Source organism: Megalobrama amblycephala, linkage group LG23 (genome assembly GCF_018812025.1).
Source record: "Megalobrama amblycephala isolate DHTTF-2021 linkage group LG23, ASM1881202v1, whole genome shotgun sequence".
Classification (NCBI taxonomy): domain Eukaryota; kingdom Metazoa; phylum Chordata; class Actinopteri; order Cypriniformes; family Xenocyprididae; genus Megalobrama; species Megalobrama amblycephala.
Genome location: NC_063066.1, coordinates 28144560 through 28170514, shown reverse-complemented (window position 1 = coordinate 28170514; position 25955 = coordinate 28144560). Strand labels below are relative to the sequence as shown.

The following is a 25955-nucleotide window of genomic DNA, read 5'->3' as shown; positions in this document are numbered from 1 at the left end:
ATCAACAGAAATCTAATCATTGTTAAATAGCTCAACACAGTAATTCTTGTTGTTTAAATCTTGTTTTCTTTATTTATTGTGGGTACCATGTTTTACCATGCTTAATATCGATCTAGCTTACTGCAGTGTGTAACAAGTGTCTTTTAGTAGCCACCAAGCGAATGCACAGAGTAGCATTATAACAACTTTCAATACACAAATGTATCTAATATGATAAAACAGCGCTGCTTTACCCCAGATACACATGACCGAAAGAAGCGGAAGCAGACGCCTGTGGCATAATAAAAGCTCCACTGCTCTCGAGCCGTGTATCGCACTCGCGCTTGTCTCTCAATAGCAATTGCTCCAGCTGCCTCGTTCAGCTCCAACAGCTTTCAGCCACACCCTGCTTCATGCAGTAATGTTAATAAATCTTTAATACATTAGCTCATCCAATATGATTTCTGCCTGAGCCCTGTCAGATTCTTTTGTACCGGCTGTAGACGTGAAGACAACACCTCCCATGATTCCGCGAAATCAAGGAGTCATCAAGCTATGCCTTTGTTTTGTTTGAGCGACCTCTAGGCGAAATACTACATATTGTGCCTTTAAGGACCTATCAGCCTGCACCATGTAGTTTCATGACAGAAATGTGTATATTGGTAAAAGCAGTAAATTTGCATGTTAAAAGTTCAACAAACATGAATCCAATGTGAAATCTGCAGCAGGACATTTTTTTGCCTCACATGTGCCTGATCGCTTAGATACCTATTGAGATGACTGTGCTCCGCCCGTGGAATTAAGGTGATGTCACATTTACCATTGCTCTGCCAACTTTCACGGACAAAATCCAGCCAGTTCAATAGGAATTTTCGTGATCCGGAGTTTCACGTGAGGGCGAAAAAATTCCCAACACAGATTTCGCAACTGGTTCAAGTTGGTCACTTGGATTTGCCATGTTGACCAACAGAAAGCTGCTTGGTTTGAAAGTGACTTCTGTGTGAGATGTGCTTCATAAATCTCAACATTGACAACAGACTTTTTATGCCAGCAAAATGTTAGTGTAAAAATTGGCTAAAGGTAACGATTTTATTCAACAAATTCGTCTGTCCCCTGTCATACTGCTATGCTATTTTCGTTGAAGAGCTTCCGTGTTTACGTCTGAATGTGGGCTCAGTACTGGCTCTGGTCACGTGAGCAGCATGACACATGCGTGTGATGCTGAAGCAGGGGCCGGCCAATACTGAGCCAGTGTTCGGACGTAAACACAGAAGCTTGTCGCTTCATAATATTAAGGTTGAACACTGTAGTCACGTTGACTATTTTAATCAATGACTTTAATACCATTCTGGACCTCAAAAGGTGCAATGACATTGCTGCCTATGTGTAGATCAGATACCCTCAGATCAGATACCCCCTGTGGATCAGATACCCCTATCAAAAATATCTTCTATTTGTGTTCCGAAGACAAACGAAGGTCTTACGGGTTTGGGACGACATGATGGTGAGTATTAATGACAGAAATTTCATTTTTTGGTGAAGTAACCCTTTTAAACCTCACACATTCTTCAGAGCCACATGGGTGATGCCTCAATGCCTTCAAAATAAAACCAAGTGCACTGAACTGATACAGTGGCTCCATCTGCTGGATGTAAGCAGAACTTCAGCAGGGGATCTCTAATTTCCTGTGTTTTTCAGCAGTACAGGAAGCAGAGCACATTATCTCCCACATCCTGTTTTAAAACTATGGCTTGAGATAACCCTGCTTGGTGAATATATGCAGAACAGAGTGTGTAACAGTGACAACCATTTCAAATCACGTTTATTCAAAATGCACATCTTCATCATACAGCAAAATTCACATGGCCTTCTTACAGATCATGATGGAAAATATACTTACATGCGGTCTTGAAAATGGAACAGAGAATGGTATAAACTACATGTTCAAGTCATAATCACTGAAAAGTTCATTAAACTGTGCATAATAGTTCTGACCCTCTCATCCACCTCTCAGCCACATTCATCTGCGCTGTAGTGCAAAGTTATATTCGAGTACAAGCACATTTAAATTATATGGGTTGTGTTAGAGGTGGAGAGGAAGACCAAGTGTAAAACCACACAAGTTTACAGTATGTTTGCTGATGCATGTCTGCAGTGCTACAGGAAGTTCTCATGTGAATGAGATGCATTAACATTGAGAATTACAGTAATTGTGACATGAAATCCTCACACACACACACAGAATATTTAAGGGTTTTTCTTCTTAATGATCAGCGGTCCAACATTATCACCCGTTTCCTCATTGTGTTTGGTGTGCATGCCGTCGCAGTAGGGAAACTGTCCAGGGAACAAACAAACACATACAAATCACAACCACACTTGATGATCTTTCAGATAATAATGACACATCTCCACAGCCCCGGTGGTTTTGATGTTTATTATAGCACTTTGCATTAGTATGTCTGCAAGAACCTCTTCAAGGTTACTATGGTGCTTCTGGACGTGCTAAACAGTGTCATGAGGGTTCACAATTTTGGGTGAATTATACCTTTAAACCCTGTAAAGCCTGACATATCAAATAATAGTAAGAAAAAAAAAAGCTTTAAATGGAGCAGTTTATTGAACCTTTAGACAAAATAAAAAAATAAATAAGTAAATAAAAGTTATGTAAACTAAATAAAAAAACAACAACAACAACAACAAAAACTTTATGTATATTCACATTTAATCATTTAGCAGACACTTCTGTTCAAAGTGACTTACAAATAAGGAACTGTAATAATATGAGAATTATGTTTTGTATCATATTGATGCATCAGGCATTTATAGCTCATGTTGTATTATATATAGAGAACATGGAGCTCAGAGCTGAGGAGGAAGAAAACACCTCAGTGACCCAAACTGAGCAAAAATATGCCATTTGGTGAAGACGTTGTTGGCCAAAAGTGTAAGATTGTGAAATGTAAAACAATACATTATAGTTCTTTCTAACAGTATAACTGACTACTTGCATAAAATGCATATAAATATCAGCTGTCACACAACACTATTTTCAACTAAAAACAAAACTTTGTGTTTTGGTCATTCATTTACACAACAACATCATTTTGGGGGCCTCAAAATGGGTTTCAAAGTGCAAGTTTTTTGTTATTGTCTCCACGTAAACTACAAAAACATGAATTTGTGAAAACGTTGATGTCACGTGCATGAGTATTACGTGTTCAGTCTATAGTGAGCATAATAGTGTTTTTAGATGTTTTCACGGATTCGTGTGAACAGGGATCGTTTTGACGACATACACAGAAAAAAAAAAAAAAAAAAAACGCAAAGGAAAAAAACTTTTCCGTTTTTTGGAACATCATTGTTGTGTAAATGTACCCTTAGTAAAGTGATTTAAATGCTTAGTTTTATGATCAAAGATCTATAGTTTTTACTCTGTTTTTTCAGGCTCATGAAGGTGGATTGGTTTTTAGCGGGTTTCATTGCTATGGTAACTTATGCTACATGGCTAACCTGCTCCGGAGCAGGTTTTATTCTAGTTTAGAGATAGCAGACCAAAACTCAACCAATCAGGTGTGAGTAGTGATCTATATCTGATGCAATAAAGCCACTCCCCTGCATCTCTCGCTCCAAATTAAATCCGTTTATAGTGAAAACATTTTAGAGACAAAATTGCTCATCTTTTGCTGTTAATTCTTTATTATATTTATATTAAATAAATTATAATTCATATGACATTCATAATTATTATATTAATTGACAATATTAAACTTTGCTTTTAAATTAAAATAAATATATTACATTCATTAATATAAAGCTTTAAAACAGGTTAAGCTTACATATATTCTTTTGAGCTCTTTGTGAAGCTATATAAATTATAAGGCCTATTTGTTTGATTCACATGCATTGATATAGTTTTCTTTCTGTCAGTTGCCTTCTGAAACTTTAACTGCAGCAGCAATGTTTATTCCTGCTTTGTAAATGCATTTAATTTCATAATATTTTTTCATAATGATCTTTTAATCTTCATAAGAGATGTGAATTGCGCGGCTCTCTTGCGAGAAGTGAATCAAAAGGACGTTCTCCATGTTCTGTGTGATTGTCTGTTTGCCACACGTCACACTTTCAGGTTTTAACTTTCAGAGTTAATCGCAAAACTCTGGATTAAACCTGAGTTGACAGAATGTTTATACCGAACTTTGTGAGCCCGTTGAGCCTGATCTAAAGCAGTTTGGATTTATCTGGATTTGTCAACTCCAAACCTACTCTGAAACTCAGAGTTTGTTCAACTAGCTTCATGCAAAAGGTCACAGTTGTTCAAAAAGTCTGGATAATTCTGGATCAGAATTATCTGGATTTGGAAATCCCATGTATTGCTATCCAGGATCAGGTTATTCATCTTACTTTTGTGCTGGTTTTTCAAAGCAAAATTGGATTGGATCACCTTGATCCAGATACGTACTTTTTCAGATTACCAAATGTGGATTACTTGTGCTCTACGGAGCCCCTAAAGGGACATGGTGATAGAAAGAATATGAGATGGGTAAAAAAAAAAAAAAAAAAAAAAAATTCCAATGCTTTTGCAAAGATTTCACGTAGCCTTTCACCAGAGAAACACTGCATTTGCTCGCGAAGAACTTTTGACTGTTTCATCTCTTATGATTGTGCTAATGTAGTTTACAAACAATGATTAAAAAAAAAAAACACTTTGAATTAAATATTATATTTTTGTTAGATATTTACAGCTGTTTGAGGATTATTATTTTATTGCACCAAATTCTCTTTTTTACTTTACAGTAGGTTACCGAAAGACTAAATATGTAGCAATGTCTACTTCTAATTTATTACTTTAAAAGTTAACTAATCAAGAGCAAAATAAATAATGTGTGTGTATGTATATTACATGACCAGTTTTGGTCATGACATTTTGACCAGTTTTAAAGTTTTATTACATTTTGTTCTTGAAATCCACCCTTCTGATGGGATCAGTATAATCCAGATTTTTTTGGATCAAAGGTATCCCACTCTTACTAAAAAGTTTTGAACAACACAAACTGATGATTTTATCCAGATCAAAACCAAGATTGGATTTTGTGATCTAATCTGATTTCAGAATCCTTTTTTCCTTTTGAATGACCCATTTTCAGGATTTGATCCAATCCGATCAGATTTCTTTTGAACAACTGGCCGCAGGAGATAAACAAATAAACATTCCTCAAAAGCCTGTTGTCTCAACTGTTACTTATTTTAACATGCTTTTTCTATAAAATGATGTATGGATAATCATGTATGGAAATATTACTTACAATAAAAGTAATTACACTTATTTTATAAAATTCAGTAAAGATCTTACTTTTAGAATTATACTAAAAGGCCTTTTACTTGCTAAAAAAATATAAACTACCAATCAGATGACAGAAGGCATGGAGTAGATTGCATACAACAGGTTTTTTAACCAAATTTTGATCATGTTGATCATTTGGAAGCCTTAGAAAATCATGTATCAACTATGATACAGTAGGGTTTGCTGGTTTAAAAGTGGTTCATGCAGATAATCTCCAAACAAACCAGCAGGCATTAAAATCCTATTAACATGATTCATCAAGGTGGTTTCACTCACCTTCTTGGACCTCCAGCAGCGGCAGTAGACGGCCTTGTTGCCAATGTCCTCCATGTCAAAACTGTGCACTACTTTCGGGCTGTCTTTGTTGATTGACATGTTGACTCTGCTCTTGGGACTGCTCTGTGAACTGAAGTAGCGCGTCAGCAGGTAGGTGCTCAGAGCCGCAGCCACTGCAACAGGAACGATGGTGGTCAGCTGATCTGCAAATGTACACACGAGGGGGTGCTCGTTTTTGAAAGGGCCTGGAGGTTGCCCGCACACTCTTCTACATACTCATTGTGGACTCTCAACATATTAAAACTGAATTTTGGATGTTATGATCTATAGGCAGACAACTATGAAATCAGATTTTTCTGTTTTTATCATTTTATTTTTTTTCTAGATTCATTTTTTTTCCTGGATTGTGTTTTAATGATTAAATTAAATATCAATAATAGAAAAGAATGTCTAATAAACTGAATTCATAAAACATTTAAAAATTAGTAATTTATTGAAATTTTAAGCAATCATTTCACAATCATTTTTTAGTGATCTACACAACACATGCAGTACAGAATACAGGTAGCTATTTACTGGCACTATATAGTGTCTTTATGTGTCATGTGACCTAAAGTCGTCATTACACCTGGGGCCTGTACCATGATGGTAGATGAATAAACTCAGGGTTATAGGATTAGTTTCGAGTTGACAAAACCAATCCACTCCAATCCGGCTTTGTTGGTACCATGATGCTGATCATCAACTTTCTCTGTCAACTCAGGCTTTGATCCTATGGAACGCGAACGGGGCCAAATGTCTTTAAACGAAACGCGTGACTTTTGACCGTGTCAACACGCACTGTTTATTCGCGTTAACACGGCAATTTTTTACATGTTTCTTTTGTGTGTGTAGACATGCACATTCTGCTCGTGTTAAGGTGTCAGTTGTCGTCGCGTTACTTTAGTACATGTAAAGACGCACAGTTTTACCATGTTAAGACGACAAATTTGAACGTGTTTCTTAACGCGCACATTCTGTACATGTCGAAGTGTAATATATATATATATATATATATATATATATATATATATATATATATATATATATATATATATATATATATATATATATATATATATATATATATATATATATTTTTTTTTTTTTTTTTTTTTTAAAGGACTTACCTTTAGATGTAGCCTAGGCTACATATTAATATAAAATATTAATTAATTGCTTAACTGACTACTGTGCTAGCGTAAAGTAGCCTTATGTTACAATGTATATTAAGTAGGCTAAATTCTCAATATTATACAATTATTATAATTTATCTATATGGGTTATTGTTTGTTTTTTAAAGTTAGGCTATATATAATTTCTAAGTGTATGAAGGCTAATTTACACAGCACATATTTATAACTGAACACACACACACACACACACACACACACACACAGTGAACAAAGTGAACTTTATTCACTTTCACATAGCCTAATAATGTTTTTGTAATTTGGTGGTTAGTTGGTTGTATAGTTTGTTTATACTGTTCTGTCTCTGTTTTGTTTCCAGGAACATCATATTGGCTGCTGCAGGCTGATGACTTCTATAATAAAATGACTTCATTATATTTAAAATATGTTTTGATATTCATTTTATTTGTATTATTAATATTTTATTTACCCATAAACATGTCTTTAGGAATCCATAAGTTATAGGGACAAGACTAACTTTGTGAAACCTTTGGGGTCAGTTTCCCAGACAGATTTTAAATTAAGACAGGAGTAGGCCTTAATCTGCTTAATCGTGTTTTTAAAAAATAAAATGGCTTTCTGAAATACAGATTAAGTACAGATTACTAACAAACAGAAACTTATGTGTGAATTTTTTTATTTATTTCTTGCATTAAAATAATTGTCTTTTGGGTTTTTTTATGGCAGTCTTTTTTGCTGCCATTTATGCTTCTCGGTCCCATGCAATTTTAAGATTTTCTTGGTTCATTCCATATAGGCGACCTCTGTCACAGTTTGTTTTACATTTTTTTCAAATTGCTTAGACACTAAAAGTGTGACTTGAGGCTCACTCACTGAAACCATTCACTCATGTACAGAATCTTAAGACCAAGTCTGCAAAACTACAAGCACATTATATGCTTTACACACAGTTTGCAATTGAAAAACAACCTTTTTGCAAAACTCTAAACACAGTTCTCTACATTAGATATGTCATTCAAAACTAACAAAACCTTTTTTTGTCGGGGGTGGTGCATTGTCATTTACTGATAACCTATACAGCCAATGACCATGTGTGAAAACACTTATACATAAATTGATCACTTAGAAATCAAAACTCAGGTTTGAGAAAGAAAGAATATGCATACAAGCTACAATATATATTGTTTCATAGTAGCTTCAGTAACAAATTCAAAACAAATTCTGCTGCAAAGCGGCTCTAACAAGCCAATATAGTGTCAATATTCAGCTCAAGTGACTTCAGTGTTGATTCAGTTCAGTTGATTTCAGTTCAACTGTAAAATTCCTCAGTTGTGCATATTTGTGTGTAGTTATACTCAAAAACAACATTTTTGGAAGAGTTAAAATTTCTAAGAGCCATGATGGTTTCAGCTGTTGACTTTTGTATCGGAGAAAGAACGCAGGACAACTTAAAAGGGCATGACAAATCATGACATAAGGCTGACATCACACACAAAACGTACCAATGTTCCCTCGATGTTTGTATACGTGCATACCAGCATACCATTACGACATCTTTCATGAATAAACATAACATCTGATGTTTGTATACGTATATACCAACCAGGCCATACGTACCATCGCGTCACATATGCAAATATAGTCTCAAATACAACAATAGGCTTGTTCGACTTGATGCAGCGTCGCAAAGACCGATCGGCGGCTGACTTGAAGCAGTGCATGCCGGTAAGAAATGTTGTCCGACTTGAGACTGCACTGACGTCATGTGACTGTGACGTATGGCTTTAAAGTACCGCGAGAGCGATTCGAGATCAGCCGCCTGAGTTAGCCAGCGCAGTTTCTCCATAGACAGTAAAAGAAATGGACACAGCGACCCCATTGGAACTCAATTGAGACAAGTGAAGCCCATTTTTAGCGATTTTTAGCACTTCCGTTTCTGACGCGCAGACTCAAACTAAGCTTGATGACGTCAGCAACCTGTCTGACAGATGTAAATCTTCTAGTAGCTGTGCGTGCAAACTGCCATCGTTAATCTTGCAGAGACGGCGAGCTTGAGCGGGGAGTTCTTTGGCGTGAGTGAGCAGGAGTAAGTATTCTGATTAATTAGTTTGTATAGTATTTTAAAATGTAACGCCAGTACGCCATATTAAGTTAATGCATACTATTGCCTGCGAGCTTCTCCTCCTGTCTGTACGGTAATTTCTCTACTGTGCGACAGAGAGTCGAGTGGTTATGACGCAATCGTTAGCCTATTTTTACAAAAACTGTTTCTACGGGGCCATAATGTAACATAGAAGGTAATGGAGCCCTTTATACATTGTTGTGTATCTTTAGAAATAAATAATGGACAAATGGAGTCTTTAAACGCCTCAGATGTAAAGTTATTCGCTGTCAAAGTGACGCCAAAATGAATGGTCAATGGGATGCTAACGCAAGTGAAGTTCTGCTACAAGATGGCGGCACGCGGCCGACTTCAACTTCCGGTCGACTTCCTTGGGCACTGAGTTTCTCAAGAGGAGCTGCACGAGCGCTGATGACGACACAGCTGTTTCATGATTGGCCGGATTCACCGCATGACAACGATCACGTGTGTTTCGTGTTTAGTGTCACGCCTTCAGCTCCACTAATGCTCAAAAATCTGTGTTTTTATGACAGTTAAAGCTCTTTTCATGTAGTCGCGATGTTGTATTGTGTCATGTTTATCAAAATAAAACGGATAAAAAACGTAGATACCACTACATTGTTATTTAAATAACATATGCTTATGTTGAACTTTATTCTTGTAAAAACAGACGCTGTAAGCAATACATAAAGTTTTGAATGAAAAGGTCTCTGAAACATCAGTGTATTAGTCAAATACTGCATTTATTTCACTTCAGCTGTGATAAAGTATGCAAACCGATGCAAACGCAGCGCGAGCGTCACTACGGGAAGCAGAAAGTGTCCGACTTCACGTCTCCGTTTTCAGCTCCTCCCCGCCTGCACGCGGCTAATCTCGCCGATCGGTTACATCCAGCCGCAGCCGATGTCGAACACACCTAGTTTCATTGGCTGCTGTGTGTGTTGTCGCGTTGACGCGGACAAACAGTGCGTGTTGACACGGTCAAAAGTCACGCGTTTCGTTTAAAGACATTTGGCCCCGTTCGCGTTCCATATGATCCTGAGTTTGTGGAGCGCATGCACATGAATCCGTGACATCAGTGGCAAACAGCCAATCACATGCCTTACAACAGAAATAAACTGTAGGCTTGTTTGAGATGCGCCTAGCCTCGCCTGAAGTTCAGCCGAGAGTAGGCGGCTGCAGTTAGGGGAGGAGTGAAAAAAGTGCAGGCAAGACGAACAGTTCTCTGTTCTCGTAGTGGATCAGAACCTACGAGATCAAAGGCGGATATCGCGGGATTCACACTCGTGCGCTGTGTTGCTGATAAAATGGATGTAATTTAAGTTCTGTTGCTTTTATATGAAAATAAACATAATGATCAATACTCCTAAAGTACTTGTTATTTATTTCCATTCGAAATATGTGTGTATCAATCATTTTTACTTTAATTATAGACATGTTTTTATATATATTTTTTTATAAATGACAACGTTCGCATAACCCATAGAGAGATCACTGTGTCAGAGAGTTTGGGAATATTCACACATTATTTTTACACATAAAAACATGATATTAGAGTTTTAAAATCAAACATTTTAAATCAGATCAATACATCACGGTTGTTTAAACCAATAAGCTTTAAGCTGTGTCGTCAGCAAGTCGTTTCCCATCGTGCTTTTGGTCAGCGCAGTCGGTGGAGAGCAACTGCGCTCGACTGCAGAATCCGACACGTCCGCCTCGCACTCGCGAGAGGTTTTTGATACACGTCGGCATGACATCTATGAGGGGTGAATTCAACAAAATTTGATGATTGCTAAGCAAACTGAGAGGAGAACTAACGTGTATACGCACGCCAGCCGTCTGGCCAAAATCCCATAGTATTCAGGCGTCAGACGTAAGATATGAGACGTTAGACGTCACGGTCACGTGCCCAGCCAGCAATGACATGTGGGGCCCAGATGAGGGCTTCTTGGGCGGCAAATGTGGGCCCCATTATGGGCTTGCACCCGGGATCCACATTGGGGCAAGCCGTGGAAGCCCAGGCGTACTAAAAGTGGGACCTGTAAGGGTACTGTATGGGTCTTAATTGGGCAATTCATGTCAGACCCATTTGGGCCCCACCTGCCCAAAGGGGTCCAAAGTGGGCTTTGCAACATGGCTACACAGATGGGCTTTAAATGGGATCTGTAAGAGTCTTATGTGGGTCCTAACTGGGCAATTCATGCCAAACCCATTTGGGCCCCACCTGCCCAAAGAGGTTTAAAGTGGGTTTGCAACCGGGATCCACATGGGGGCCAGCCGTGGATGCCCAGATGGGTTTTAAGTGGGATCTGTAAGGGTCTTATGTGGGTCTTAACTGGGCAATTCATGTCAGACCCATTTGGGGCCCACCAGTCTGAAGGGGTTTAAAGTGGGCTTGCACCCGGGATCCACATGGGGGCCAGCCGTGGATGCCCAGGTGGGTTTTAAGTGGGATCTGTAAGGATCTTATGTGGGTCTTAACCGGGCAATTCATGACAGACCCATTTGGGCCCCACCTGCCCAAAGGGGTTTAAAGTGGGTTTGCACCCGGGATCCACATGGGGGCCAGCCATGGATGCCCAGGTGGGTTTTAAGTGGGATCTGTAAGGGTCTTATGTGGGTCTTAACTGGGCAATTTGTGTCAGACCCATTTGGGCCCCACCTGCCTAAAGGGGTTTAAAGTGGGCTTGCACCAGGATTCAACCGTGAATGCCCATATGGGCTTAAAGTGGGCTCTGTAAGGATCTTATGTTGGTCCTAACTGGGCAATTCATGCAAGGTAAGCCCAACCATTCATTTAAGGAAACAATCTAAGAAAAATTAAAAACGAAGAATGAATGTAAGTACAAGATAAATACAAGACACTTGATGCTTTTGTTACGGTACACAGGAGGCAGACACAGATGTAACAGGTATTGGTAGTTTTATTGACCACAGTAGAGCAAGAGATAACAGACAGGTGAGTGAACTGGATGCAGATGATATAGAACTGGTAGTACGAGGAATAGTTACTGTCCTTTCCGTTGCAGGTAGAGATACGCTGGAGCTTGGAGATCGCTGGAGTAACTTGGAGCTGGCTGGAACACACCCACACAGCAGACGAGGCACACAGAGGGAAGGAGACACGCTGGAGACAGGTGAGTATACGAAGAGGAGTCCTTGAGGTAAGCATAACAGGAAGTATATGCGAACGAGACCGGACATAGAGTGCTGTGTGCGTGTGTGCTTTATAGTGCTGTTGATGAGTGGGGTGATGAGGTGCAGGTGGCGGTGATCAGTACTCTGGAGATAGCGTGCGTTGTGATTGGGTGATGTTGGAACCTGACGTGTCTGTGACAGCTTTGAACTGCAAGAAATATATTAAATTGAACAACAAAAATTATCTTTAAAAAACAATGTCACAACATACGGTAAACTAAAAAATAATTTTAAAAAAATCTCTGAAAAAAACCCTCCAAAAATACAATACAAAATACACTCATTATATAATACATTGAACAACAAACATAATCTTTAACAATTTAAATTAAAGCCTTATCCCAGGAACATCACGGTTGATGCTCATGATGCCAAACCACTCAGATGTTCCTGGGAGTCATTCGGCTGATATTAATTCAGCTCCATCAAATTGGCTGTGCTTGTTTTACTTTCATATACTTAAAATGTAGGTAATTATATTATTATTATACAATTATCATTTATTTAGCTCCTTTGTCAGAATATTTTACGAGTTTTAATAATTCTTATATTTTTATAATAAGATATCGGGACGGAACCAAACTCTGAATCTGATATTGACTCAGATGAATTTGAAGTGAAATAATGATGAATATATTTTATATCATATCACCGTTATTGAATAAAAGTATGTGATATATTGATACTGAATTATTGTCCAGCCCTATAGCTAATCCAAACCCACTGTTTTTCCTTTTGGTTAGATTCTACATCAGATTAAACAGCACAAACCAAAAATACAGACTACTGTACAATCTGCAGTGTTATTTTTATGGCAACATAATGTTTCAACTTACCTTAATTTTATGGAAATTCGGCGTTGGTCGGAAGAAATATGCATTTCACCTCCAAGTCACAGCCAGCTTGCTTTCCGATTCCGAATGGACTGTTAACGTTTTGAGCGCGAAACACGGCCTTTGCATACAGGCCCCAGAGATGTCCGAACTGCCTGACCAAATAACAATTTAATACAGTAAAATTCGTAAATTAAAGGATATGTGAGAGAATTAACAAACGACTTAACTGCTTCGCTGGCTTCATTATGAATGAGCCTAATTAGGTGTTGTAGGGTCTGCACAGTCTCAAGGATGAGCAGGTCCCACCATAAACTGTGTTTAAGTCTCAATTCGCGGAAACTTTGGTTTGTAAATCTTACATTGATTCCGGACCGGCAGACACAAATGGATCACGAGACTCTTTTTTATGACTATTTCGATAAGTCCCAAACCTCTCCTCTGTGACTTCAAAGGAGATGCGAACGCCACGGATCGGGTTTCGAGGAGACAGGCCCGAATTCCAAACGGTCATAAAAAGGAAAATACACACACGCACCCACAGACACACACACACATACAAAAGCCCTACATAAAGACTGTATACACAAATATTATACCTGCAAATATGAATGTATCTGCCATTATGGTGCTTGTTGCATGTATGTGTTACTAATGTAGAATCGTAGAATTGACTGTAGTAGGTTAGTTTTCATGTTAAACGATAGTATTAGAGTAGAAAGTGTATCTTCTTTATATGATGAGAGACACCTGTCGAGTTTGATCTCTCCGTAAAGCTGTGAGTCCGAGCTATTCACCCATGTACGTTACATTTCTGTCAAATGCATCGTTCAATGTTTAATAGTACTATGAAGAAAATGCACCGATTTGACATACCATAAATTAACCCGTTGGACAGGACAAAGAGATGTGGAAAACCGCCAAATTGCAACGCGATCATTGGAGGACGTTATCAGGAAGGCGTTCTGGTCTGTTGTCTTTAAAATACCACAACACACGTCTTTTCTTGCACAAGTTTTTCCTGCACAAGTTCCTGCCGTAGAGACAGACTCTCTTCTTTATCTTCCAGTCATCTTACTTCCAGTTAAGCCTTCGTCTGAAACTTTGCTGAAGATCACCTCCTGAAGGACCAACCACCACACTGAGCGCTCCGAATCTCTAAGCACCACAACGAACCTACATGCAAGTATTTGTTAAGATTTTAAATACTGGGTTTCCTTGCTGGCTCTTCAAGGTTGACTGTTGGAATTGGCCATTCTTTGATCATCTCTCTTTCTGACTTTTACTTTCACTTTGTATGTATCTATGTCTACTTATGTACATTTATCCGTATAACCTTTGTATTACCCGTTCCGTATATTAAACACGTCATATCCATGCTTTTGTTCACTTGCTCATTTAACAACAACAACCAAGTCACTTTAACGTTCTGATCCTAATATCATTGCTTTACGTTTGGATGCTATCACAGAAATTTATCCTCGTGGCCTGAGTATAACATTTCTGTCGTAATAGTCTGTGGATACTTACCGGTTTGCTGGACGGACCGATAGCTTTCCACATAATTATTAAACTAGAACTGATCATATATGTGAGTGATTATTCGTTGTGATTAATTCACCATATATGGTTAATTCCCCCTTGGGTTGAAATGCGCATATAATTATTCATAAAACGTTATGAATTATTATATTCATATTCCACCCATAAATTGATTGATAACTGTACAAGTCGTCACAGTGTTGTTGTGCATAACAGGCAGTGGTGGAGAGTACTGAAAATCTGTAGTCAAGTACAATTAAGTGCATTGCTAAAATATTACTTAATTATGAGTAAAAGTACCGGTGTTAGAGAAATACTCAAGTAAAAGTACAGTTTGTAAAAAAAAAAAAAAACTAAAAAAAAAACCTAAAAAAAAAATTACAAATATTCAGAGTATTAGTTACTTTTAACCACTGATGTCACCGTCACTTCTCCAGACTAGGGCTGGAAATTGTGTGTTTTCCTTTACCAGAAGTTAACATGCCAACAATCTATTAATCATTAATAATTGATAAGATGCAAAACATCATTTTTTTCTCATTTAAGTTTTTATTTCCTTATTAAGCAAATGTCTTCGGCAGACAAAAAACTAAATTACATGAGGAGCCACGACTATTGATTAAATATCCATGAATACATTTTTAACTGGTTAAATTCTTCATTCAGAATCAATGAAAGATCAATCATTAACGTCCTTTTTTTGTTTTGTTTTGTTTTGTTTTCCGTCCTCATGACCCGGTTTTCATCGGCTTGTTTGGTATCAAATCACCTTACTGGCTACAAAAATGCAGATAAAAGGTTTGGATATGAATTAAAATTGTACTCAGTACTCAACTATGATTTTAAAAGTAACTTAGTAGATTACATGGATTAATGAATATAACAAGTAAAAGTACAGGCTTGAAAATCTACTCATAAAAGTACAAGTACCCCAAAAAACTACTTAATTACAGTAATCTAAGTATTTGTAATTAATGACTTCCACCTCTGATACCAGAAACCACTCCCCAAGCGGGTCTTGAATCTGGGTATCCGGCGTGGTAGATGGATGTGCAAACTGACCAAAAGCCAATAGGGTAGCAAAATGGGTCCTATGAGGCATCAGGGAGGGATTTACCCAACATTCTACAGGCAACTATATGTTATAAGCAACTTATGTTAAGTTAGCAAAATATTCATACAATATAAATATTGTAAATATTCAAATGCCAGCAGTAGCAATGCTGTCTCCTTTACAGACATCCCAACCTGCAAAAAGTCATTTCAGTCATTTCATTTCTCTCCCTCTGCTATGGTGCTCCTGTTTCTAGATCATAGTTCTAGATAGACATAACTGATTAATTTGGTACAGGAGAAGAGATAAAAGCCCGCCCACACTGACAATTGATTGGTTGATTTGCCGAAACAGGCCAATCGGGATTCTCTCTGTCTTACATGCCCTTCGCACACAAGCCCACTAACACACAAACGCAAGGTCTCTCGCTCCCTCTTCCTCTCTGCCGTGCGCGCGCTACACGGTTTGAAACACAGTCTCTGGGTGTGTCTCAATCAGCTCCCTAGTTCAGTAGTCAGGGCACTGATCAGGGAATCAGCTACATTCATTTACATTAATACTAATTCACGACCTAGGGAGCTAGGGAGCTGATTGAGACGCAGGTTCTGTCTCGCATGCGCGCTCTTGCTCGCTCGCTCTAGATTCCGGGAGATTTTAACTAATTTGCGGGTATCAGGGAGTCGCTATCAATATGCGGGAGACTCCCGGAACTTCCGGGAGACTTGGGATGTCTGCCTTTACACTTATCCCCATAAATCTGTCCCAATCTGGGTCACTGCACCAATGAAAGTGTTTATGTGAATGCTCCATGCACTGTCGGAAGGCTTTCTGCAGCTTTATTCTTTTACTTAAATTGAAAGGGCCTCTGTCCTTACAGGCCTACTTCTTTAACTACCTCAGCCCCTCCCTTTACCGTCTTAAACCATAAACCATGTATATTTCAATGCATCCTGAAGATCTTCAGATAGCCTAACCAAACAGATCTACTGTACCTGTACCTAGTTAAGCTTATTTTATTTTATTTTTGATGCTTGTTTGTAGATGAGCATTACATAATATTGCTGGACCTGAACCAATCACCCAAACCCATGGCCACTTGGCCCATAAATATGCCATTCAAGACCCATATATGTGTTCCCAGATCAAACCCATGCCCACTTGGCCCATAAATATGTCATGCAAGACCCATATATGTGTTCCCAGTTCAAACCCATGCCCACTTGGCCCATAAAATTTCTATGCAGGACCCATATGTGCATTCCCAGTTCAAACCCATGTCCACTTGGCCCATAAATATGCCATTCAAGACCCATATATGTGTTCCCAGATCAAACCCATGCCCACTTGGCCCATAAATATGTCATGCAAGACCCATATATGTGTTCCCAGTTCAAACCCATGCCCACTTGGCCCATAAAAATTCTATGCAGGACCCATATGTGCATTCCCAGTTCAAACCCATGCCCACTTGGCCCATAAATATGCCATTCAAGACCCATATATGTGTTCCCAGATCAAACCCATGCCCACTTGGCCCATAAATATGTCATGCAAGACCCATATATGTGTTCCCAGTTCAAACCCATGCCCATTTGGCCCATAAAAATTCTATGCAGGACCCATATGTGCATTCCCAGTTCAAACCCATGCCCACTTGGCCCATGCCTGTCCCTTATGGGGCCCATGTAATCAGCTCATATGGGCTTCCTATGTGGGACTCGTACTACAAAACCTACATGGGACCCGCTGATTTCACCCAGCCAAAGCCCATGCCCACACAGTACCCATGGAACCCGTAGTTAACCCATCTGGGCCCCACGTGTCATTGCTGGCTGGGTGTTGGAGCTGCGCTCAAAGTGAGCGGCGGCGATGGCGACGACGTAGTTGAGAAAGTATATTTTTTTACTTTGCGTCTGGATAACGTACGTGTGGATAAACGCCTGGATAACGTACGCGTGGACTAACGTCTGGATAATGTATGTGTGGATAACACTAATGATATTAGCTTTATTCCTATTTTGCCCAAAGGAAGCTTTAAGGTGTAAATGTTCATAAGTTGGAGGAAGCATTACAAATCTGTCTCCCTGATTGAAGCTTGGCCATTCCTCCGGCCACCTCTGTTGAGCAAGCACCGAATTAACGGCTGACTTTTCTCCGTTCAAAGGACACACCGGCACAGGGGAATTCCAGCTGAACTAAGGCCTCCACCTCTTAATATGGAAAATAATAATAATAATAATAATAATAATAACAAGCCCAAAAATGCATATAAGTGGCCATGGTAACACTGCAAGTGCGCGCTTGGCTTGAAGCAGCTAAACAAATAAAACACAACAGAGTCGAGCTCGACGGTCAAAACGTGTTTATTTATTTATTTATTTTTTTAAGCGCATGTTTAGGCTACTTGGAAAAATAATGGAAAAGTGCTGCAATGGCATAAACAACCTTAAGGTTAGAACAACAAAATAAACAAATATATTGCATGGTTATACACGCTCGTTTGAGATGTGTTGCATTCATTATTATTGGAAGACTTATTTATTTGTTCTCATGTGCTTGCATTCGATTTTTCTAATAAATTGAATTATTATATTTAAGCTTTAGTTATATTTTAGGTGATGTTGCTGGGCAAGTGAATTAAGAACAGTGCTCAGTCATAAAAAAAAAAAAAAAAAAAAAATGTGTGTGAGTGTGAGGCGCCGGCGCGATCACTTATATTTTCTTATAAAAGCGGGGAAAAAATTAAAATACTCAGACATTTATGGTCACATTTATGTAACACATTTCGAATCTGTGAAGGGTTAAATAGGCCTATTATTTTTTGTACACTCACAATAAAAAGAAAAATTTGCCTGTAAAATAAAGAAAACTAAAAGAATTTCCTTTCTCTGGACTTCTCAAAAATGAACCGAAACTCAGCATATATAGCTTAGTCTATTACTTGTCGCATTTTGTTCATTTCATTTTGTTAATATGTTTATTAGGTCAAATAAATTTGCGCATAGGTTATTTATTCCTTTAGGATTTAATCCTGTTTTTCTCCATTCAGAAGCGCTGCTGCCCGATGATGATGATGATGATGATGATGATGAATCCTCATGTTCTGTTGTTTATTCTGCTATTTCTTCATGTAGGCTAAAACGAATTAAACCCCTGGGATTTTATTAATGGGTCACAGACAGGTATCCATTGTAATTTCGTTAAATTCTAATTTTATTTTACTTTGTCGGTTAATGAAAAGATAATGATCTCGTCGGTTGAAAGTCAGGGGGGAAAAACGAAATGACATCGACAAGGCGACATTTCTAGTTTTCGTTTAGTTTAAGTTTTTTAACAATTTTTTTTCTTCTTCTTATATTCAGATTTATTTCGATTAGCATAAATGTTTTAATAGTTTTAGTTTTTGTTAGTTAAGTATAATAACCCTGCCTGGGAAAAACATCCACAGAACTGCAGTCAATTTTCCAGCTGTTTAAGCCATGAATATTTACAAATATTCACGAACTATTTATTGCCGTCTGGGACACAATCTCAGGCCGGGAGTCGCAGACTCATCGAAGCCAAATACAGTTATTGATGCTCGGGAAGCTAACAGCAATTTCTTAACGATCAGCATTTTATCTGAAAGAGGTTCACCTGAAAATGTTGTCCAATAGAGGGAGCCACAGGATAAGGAATATTTTAAACTTATATTCCTTATTTTTAAGCTTATTTGTTTCCATACTTTTGAACGTAACCATTAAATTTCTTTAACCATGTTCTGACAATATAGTTTTACTGTACATTGACATTATGTGAAATGCTTATCCCATGAATAATTATTTTAATTTATTCTAATATGCTGCCTTAACTAATAGGCTATGAAAGTTTGTTCTGCATGTATATTTATTTTTTCCAGTATTATAGGCTATATCTTAAATTAAAGTTTCTATTAAAATATTACAGATTAAAGTGTTTGATAATAGGCCATAACTTGCTCTCTGGATTAATCTTTAAATTTCGAATTTGGTCTTTTAATTTAACTGTCTTTAATGCATCATGCATTTTTTATATATATATAGGCTATAGGCTAAAGGATTTCTATGGGGGACAAAACTCTGAAACAACATGTTTTACTTGGATAATGCAGTAATATCATTGTAGTGTTTATGACAGGAGAAATGTGTTGATTAGTTGTCTATGGTTGTCATTGTAGGACATTAAACCAATGACGTATGATAAGGAACGTGACACTTTCGTCGCCCCCCTACTCGCCTGAGAAGCCGTGTGAGAAGCTACGTGACGTCTGCGCCGTGACGTCTAAAGTAACTTTTGCCAGTTGTTATTTTGTATATTGTCTGAAGTTCTGTAAATTAGTGTTTTTGCTTTGTTTTGAGCAAAAAGAAAAAAACACATTTAACATTTTAGCACCTCAAAATCGCTGAATATTTCTCCATTCCTAATTTTGTTTAAATATGTTGACGAAAACATGGTCTATTAGCCAATCAACTGACATTAAAAGATGTGCTATTGCTTAACTTGAAAATGCTTGGGTTTAATGTCCTACAATGACAACCATAGACAACTAATCAACACATTTCTCCTGTCATAAACACTACAATGATATTACTGCATTATCCAAGTAAAACATGTTGTTTCAGAGTTTTGTCCCCCATAGAAATCCTTTAGCCTATATATATATAAAAAATGCATGATGCATTAAAGACAGTTAAATTAAAAGACCAAATTCGAAATTAAAAGATTAATCCAGAGAGCAAGCTATGGCCTATTATCAAACACTTTAATCTGTAATATTTTAATAGAAATTTTAATTTAAGCTATAATACTGGAAAAAATAAATATACATGCAGAACAAACTTTCATAGCCTATTAGTTAAGGCAGCATATTAGAATAAATTAAAATAATTATTCATGGGATAAGCATTTCACATATGTCAATGTACAGTAAAACTATATTGTCAGAACATGGTTAAAGAAATTTAATGGTTACATTCAAAAGTATGGAAACAAATAAGCTTAAAAATAAGGAATATAAGCTTAAAATATTCCTTATCCTGTGGCTCCCTCTATTGGACAACATTTTCAGGTGAACCGCTTTCAGATAAAATGCTGATCGTTAAGAAATTGCTGTTAGCTTCCCGAGCATCAATAACTGTATTTGGCTTCGATGAGTCTGAGACTCCCGGCCTGAGATTGTGCCCCAGACGGCAATAAATAGTTCGTGAATATTTGTAAATATTCATGGCTTAAACAGCTGGAAAATTGACTGCAGTTCTGTGGATGTTTTTCCCAGGCAGGGTTATTATACTTAACTAACAAAAACTAAAACTATTAAAACATTTATGCTAATCGAAATAAACCTGAATATAAGAAGAAAAAAAAAATTTGTTAAAAAACTTAAACTAAACGAAAACTAGAAATGTCGCCTTGTCGATGCCATTTCGTTCATTCAACGAAATTACAATGGATACCTGTCTGTGACCCATTAATAAAATCCCAGGGGTTTAATTCGTTTTAGCCTACATGAAGAAATAGCAGAATAAACAACAGAACATGAGGATTCATCATCATCATCATCATCATCATCGGGCAGCAGCGCTTCTGAATGGAGAAAAACAGGATTAAATCCTAAAGGAATAAATAACCTATGCGCAAATTTATTTGACCTAATAAACATATTAACAAAATGAAATGAACAAAATGCGACAAGTAATAGACTAAGCTATATATGCTGAGTTTCGGTTCATTTTTGAGAAGTCCAGAGAAAGGAAATTCTTTTTGTTTTCTTTATTTTACAGGCAAATTTTTCTTTTTATTGTGAGTGTACAAAAATAATAGGCCTATTTAACCCTTCACAGATTCGAAATGTGTTACATAAATGTGACCATAAATGTCTGAGTATTTTAATTTTTTCCCCGCTTTTATAAGAAAATATAGGCTAAGTGATCGCGCCGGCGCCTCACACTCACACACATTTTTTTTTTTTTTTTTTATGACTGAGCACTGTTCTTAATTCACTTGCCCAGCAACATCACCTAAAATATAACTAAAGCTTAAATATAATAATTCAATTTATTAGAAAAATCGAATGCAAGCACATGAGAACAAATAAATAAGTCTTCCAATAATAATTAATGCAACACATCTCAAACGAGCGTGTATAACCATGCAATATATTTGTTTATTTTGTTGTTCTAACCTTAAGGTTGTTTATGCCATTGCAGCACTTTTCCGTTATTTTTCCAAGTAGCCTAAACATGCGCTTAAAAAAATAAAAAATAATAAATAAATAAACACGTTTTGACCGTCGAGCTCGACTCTGTTGTGTTTTATTTGTTTAGCTGCTTCAAGCCAAGCGCGCACTTGCAGTGTTACCATGGCCACTTATATGCATTTTTGGGCTTGTTATTATTATTATTATTTTCCATATTAAGAGGTGGAGGCCTTAGTTCAGCTGGAATTCCTCTGTGCCGGTGTGTCCTTTGAACGGAGAAAAGTCAGCCGTTAATTCGGTGCTTGCTCAACAGAGGTGGCCGGAGGAATGGCCAAGCTTCAATCAGGGAGACAGATTTGTAATGCTTCCTCCAACTTATGAACATTTACACCTTAAAGCTTCCTTTGGGCAAAATAGGAATAAAGCTAATATCATTAGTGTTATCCACACATACATTATCCAGACGTTAGTCCACGCGTACGTTATCCAGACGTTTATCCACACGTACGTTATCCAGACGTTAGTCCACGCGTACGTTATCCAGACGTTTATCCACACGTACGTTATCCAGGCGTTTATCCACACGTACGTTATCCAGACGTTTATCCACACGTACGTTATCCAGACGCAAAGTAAAAAAATATACTTTCTCAACTACGTCGCCGCCATCGCCGCCGCGCACTTTGAGCGCAGCTCCAACACGTGACCGTGACGTCTAACGTCTCATATCTTACGTCTGACGCCTGAATACTATGGGATTTTGGCCAGACGGCTGGCGTGCGTATACACGTTAGTTCTCCTCTCAGTTTGCTTAGCAATCATCACATTTTGTTGAATTTACCCCTCATAACCTTATAGACATCAGAGCAAGGCGGCCCACCCTCGGACACACTTCTAACCGGCATGCATCTCGCTGTGATCACCGGTGATCGGTTCTGCGCAGAATTTGCTCATCTCAAACAAGCCTTGTGATTCACTTCTTGGAGAGAGCCAGCGTGATTCAAAACTCTTTCGCTGAAAATGAAGAATTTAAATGCATTTACATTAATGGAAAATACTTGTCTGTGTAAGAGGACAAATAAAAGAAATTATCTTTCTCTATCAGTGCAAGTGAAAGTTGTGAAGTTAGTTTATACAGGGCTCTCAAGTCTCACGCATTGGGCGTGAGACACACGCATTTCAACCCGTTCACACGCTCACACGCCACACCTTGTATTTCTCACGCAGAAAAATCTCCAGGATAACGCACAACAAGTTGCGCCGCTATTAGAGGAATCAAGCGAGTTCCCCATAGAGTTCAGAAGGCCCTGCCACGCACCAGTTAATCTAATAAAAAAATATAGCTACCGAACAGCCAATCAGAAAATAGAATTGCTGTATCCGGGTAAGATTGAGATATTCCAACGTTTACGTTCTGATTCCAACGACACATTCTGTGATTCACGGCTCGCTCACTGATTCAGATGCTCGCTGAAGTAGTTAGCTACAGAAGAGGACACCTGTCAGTCACATTGATTCACATCTGGCTACAGACTGATCGTGATTGATGTGGGACCATATCCTATGAATAGCCTACGGTAAGTCATCTCATCAAATTGCTGGGGAATATTTGTGTCCAGGCAGCTGGTAGGTTAGTTAACAGTTTGTCCAGAGTACTTTACGTGAACTTGCCTAGCTAGTAGGGATGGGCATTTTTCCAAAATATTGTATTTGAATATTTGGGCTAATAAAAAAAAACGAATATTCGTGTATTTAAAGCTGCAGTCCGCAACTTTTTTGTGTGTTAAAAATTTACAAAAATTATATGAGAATATACAACATGAATCCATTTTCCAAACCGTGTTTTGTCTTATCCTGAATCATTATGGTACACTTATAATAAGTGTTTATATTCGGACTATTTCAGAACGGACTGGTAGGACTCGCCGCAGAGTATCACAGTAACTGCGTGACTCGCCATAGACAAACACGGAGAAAAGTAGCTCCGGCTACAATGTTCCTCCGCAAGACGCGTGCAGTTCTGTTTATTAACCGCTAGAGGGCCAAAAATCAAAACAAAAGTAGCTATTATAAGCTCAAGCAGCGATCGGAAAAAACACTAGTAAAGCAGAGCGCGTCAGTTATGGTGCAGAACGTAACGTACATATAACGTACACTAGAGTCGGAATATGGTTACCATGTTTATATTGTTTCACATTATAATGTTGAGGAAAAACAACAGTATAATGTGTATGATTAGCTATATTACCATTATCTCACTATATCTCTCACACTCACTCACTCACATACACACTAAAATGCTGAATTAAATAAATATTTTTTTATTTGTACGAATGTGTGTCATTTTTCATATCAGACCCCCTTCGCTGCCGCCGCCGCCGCCAAAATCTCACTCTAAACTCAGTTCAAAACTTGAGAGCCCTGAAAGTTTATATAGTTGATAATATATAGCGATAGAGACTTAAACATACAAGGTCACATGTAGTCATTTTTAAAGAGTATATTTACTCCTTATTTAGGCCTATATTACATATGATCTATATATATTAATATTCATTGAAACTAAGTGCTTAATAACTACTGTTACACTAAACTTGCGTGTGTAATGGATTAATAAAAATATAGATCATATAATTATACAAATCATATACATTATATTATCATTAAAACCAGACAATTTCATTGTTAAATATTTGTTTTTACTATATAATGACCTTTAATTTGGAGGAAGAAAAACTGGGGGAGTGACTTTATTGTGTTGAGTGTGTCAGAGTCACTTAGCTTACATCTGATTGGTCCAATTTCAGTTTGAAATCTCTAACCCAGAACATAACCTCCCACGGAGCAGGTTAGCCGTGGAACGTAAGTTACTATGGCGATGAACACCGCTAAAAGTCAAGTTACTTTAATGGTACCTAAAACCCAGGATTGACAAACTAATCTGAAACTTACCTGGCTAGCCAGCTAATCCGGCTTCATGGTACAGGCCCCTGCACTAAACCCATGAAACTTAATCAGCACTAAAATGTAGTCACGACATATGTCGACACGGATACAAGATGGCTAAATCCAGGTTTTAAGTTAGTAGTGCCTATCACCTTGGTCAGGTGAGAAGGATTAACCTCTGACTGTCCAACTGATTACCAAAACTCGGTTCTTATGAAAGGTTCGTTTCGCAATTCTTTGACGTCATCACGTGATCACTGACATCTCGACATGACATATTACATACATACTCAAAAAGCAGTCATAAAATTGAGTTGTAAACATATTTCTAGTAGAATTTCTATCCAAAGCAAACTTATGACCTAATAACGCGTGCATGCAGTAAGCTTCATAATTATGCTCACCTGTATTGCGTTAGAAGAATGTCAATCTAAAATGAATATAATATTCGGATTCACAACATGGAAAGGAACATTCCGACAAATATGTGTTGATTCTTTATAGCATTGCTAGACTTCAATCCATCAAGGTTGCCACCAGCTATAAATTCCAAAAAACCTTACCTTTAGAAACCTTGAAACCCGGTATTAACCCCGATTTGGAAAGAGCTGAAAGCCCTGGCACTTGAGATGCCATGACGGTACAGTTGTTAGGACTTCAAGTTTAAGGGCACCACAAGGTCTGAGACGCTGAACCAGAGTGACGCCGTCACTGCGGAAACTCTGCGTGATTGCGTCACTGGATATTTGACGAATGACTGAAGAGCGTGATCCACTCGCACTAGCTGTAAACATGGGACCCGAATCCCTCTTTAGCGCTTCGCTGGCAGTTTGGTACGGATTATCTTATTTCACTTTTTCTTTTTAGCCGTGACATTTAACTATTTCGTAATATAAAATGTTTCTTAAACAACATAAATTTATATTGGTCATAGGTATAAATTTGTTTCATGTTTATGTCTGTTTATATGTAGCACTGTGGTCCTGTGAGGCACGACATTTCGTTCCCTTGTATGTTGTGTTGTAGCGGAAGGACAATAAAGCTCACCTGTCCTTCAACTGTACGTTCACTTCAACCTGAAAGATTTAAGTGAAAACGATTTGCAAAAGGAATTGAGGTATCTTTAAGCAGTCAGTCCACAAGACTTCGTATTGAAAAACAATGTCTCCAAACTACAAAGAACCAAAATATAAAATAAATCGGTAAATAATTCAAATGTATTTAATTTTGTAATAACCCATAACAACTGTAAAA

At 37.9% G+C, this 25955-nt stretch overlaps 1 protein-coding gene across 2 annotated transcripts; it reads right to left on the bottom strand.

Moving 5' to 3' along the window:
- Nucleotides 1-1784: 1784 nt before the first annotated feature.
- Nucleotides 1785-25427, bottom strand: zgc:110843 (uncharacterized protein LOC541492 homolog). 2 transcript variants are annotated; one of them, XM_048176641.1, is made up of 3 exons: nt 25265-25427; nt 5600-5772; nt 1785-2316 (listed from the first exon to the last, which is right to left on the bottom strand). In XM_048176641.1, exons 1-3 carry the CDS (start codon nt 25335-25337, stop codon nt 2227-2229), a joined length of 336 nt encoding a protein of 111 aa, XP_048032598.1. In that variant the 5' UTR covers nt 25338-25427; the 3' UTR covers nt 1785-2226. The 2 variants fall into 2 exon arrangements, with proteins under 2 accessions (XP_048032598.1, XP_048032597.1); XM_048176640.1 differs by having other exon boundaries at nt 5600-5802; nt 25265-25424.
- Between the last annotated feature and the right edge of the window lie 528 nt (nt 25428-25955).

Coding starts and splice junctions, on each gene's coding strand:
- zgc:110843 (XM_048176640.1), bottom strand. CDS start 25,337: ATGGCATCTCAAGTGCCAGGGCTTTCAGCTCTTTCCAAATCGGGGTTA. Junction 5,803..25,264: donor GGGTTTCAAGGTTTCTAAAG/GTAAGGTTTTTT, acceptor GTACATTTGCAG/ATCAGCTGACCACCATCGTT. Junction 2,317..5,599: donor GCTGCTGGAGGTCCAAGAAG/GTGAGTGAAACC, acceptor TTCCCTGGACAG/TTTCCCTACTGCGACGGCAT.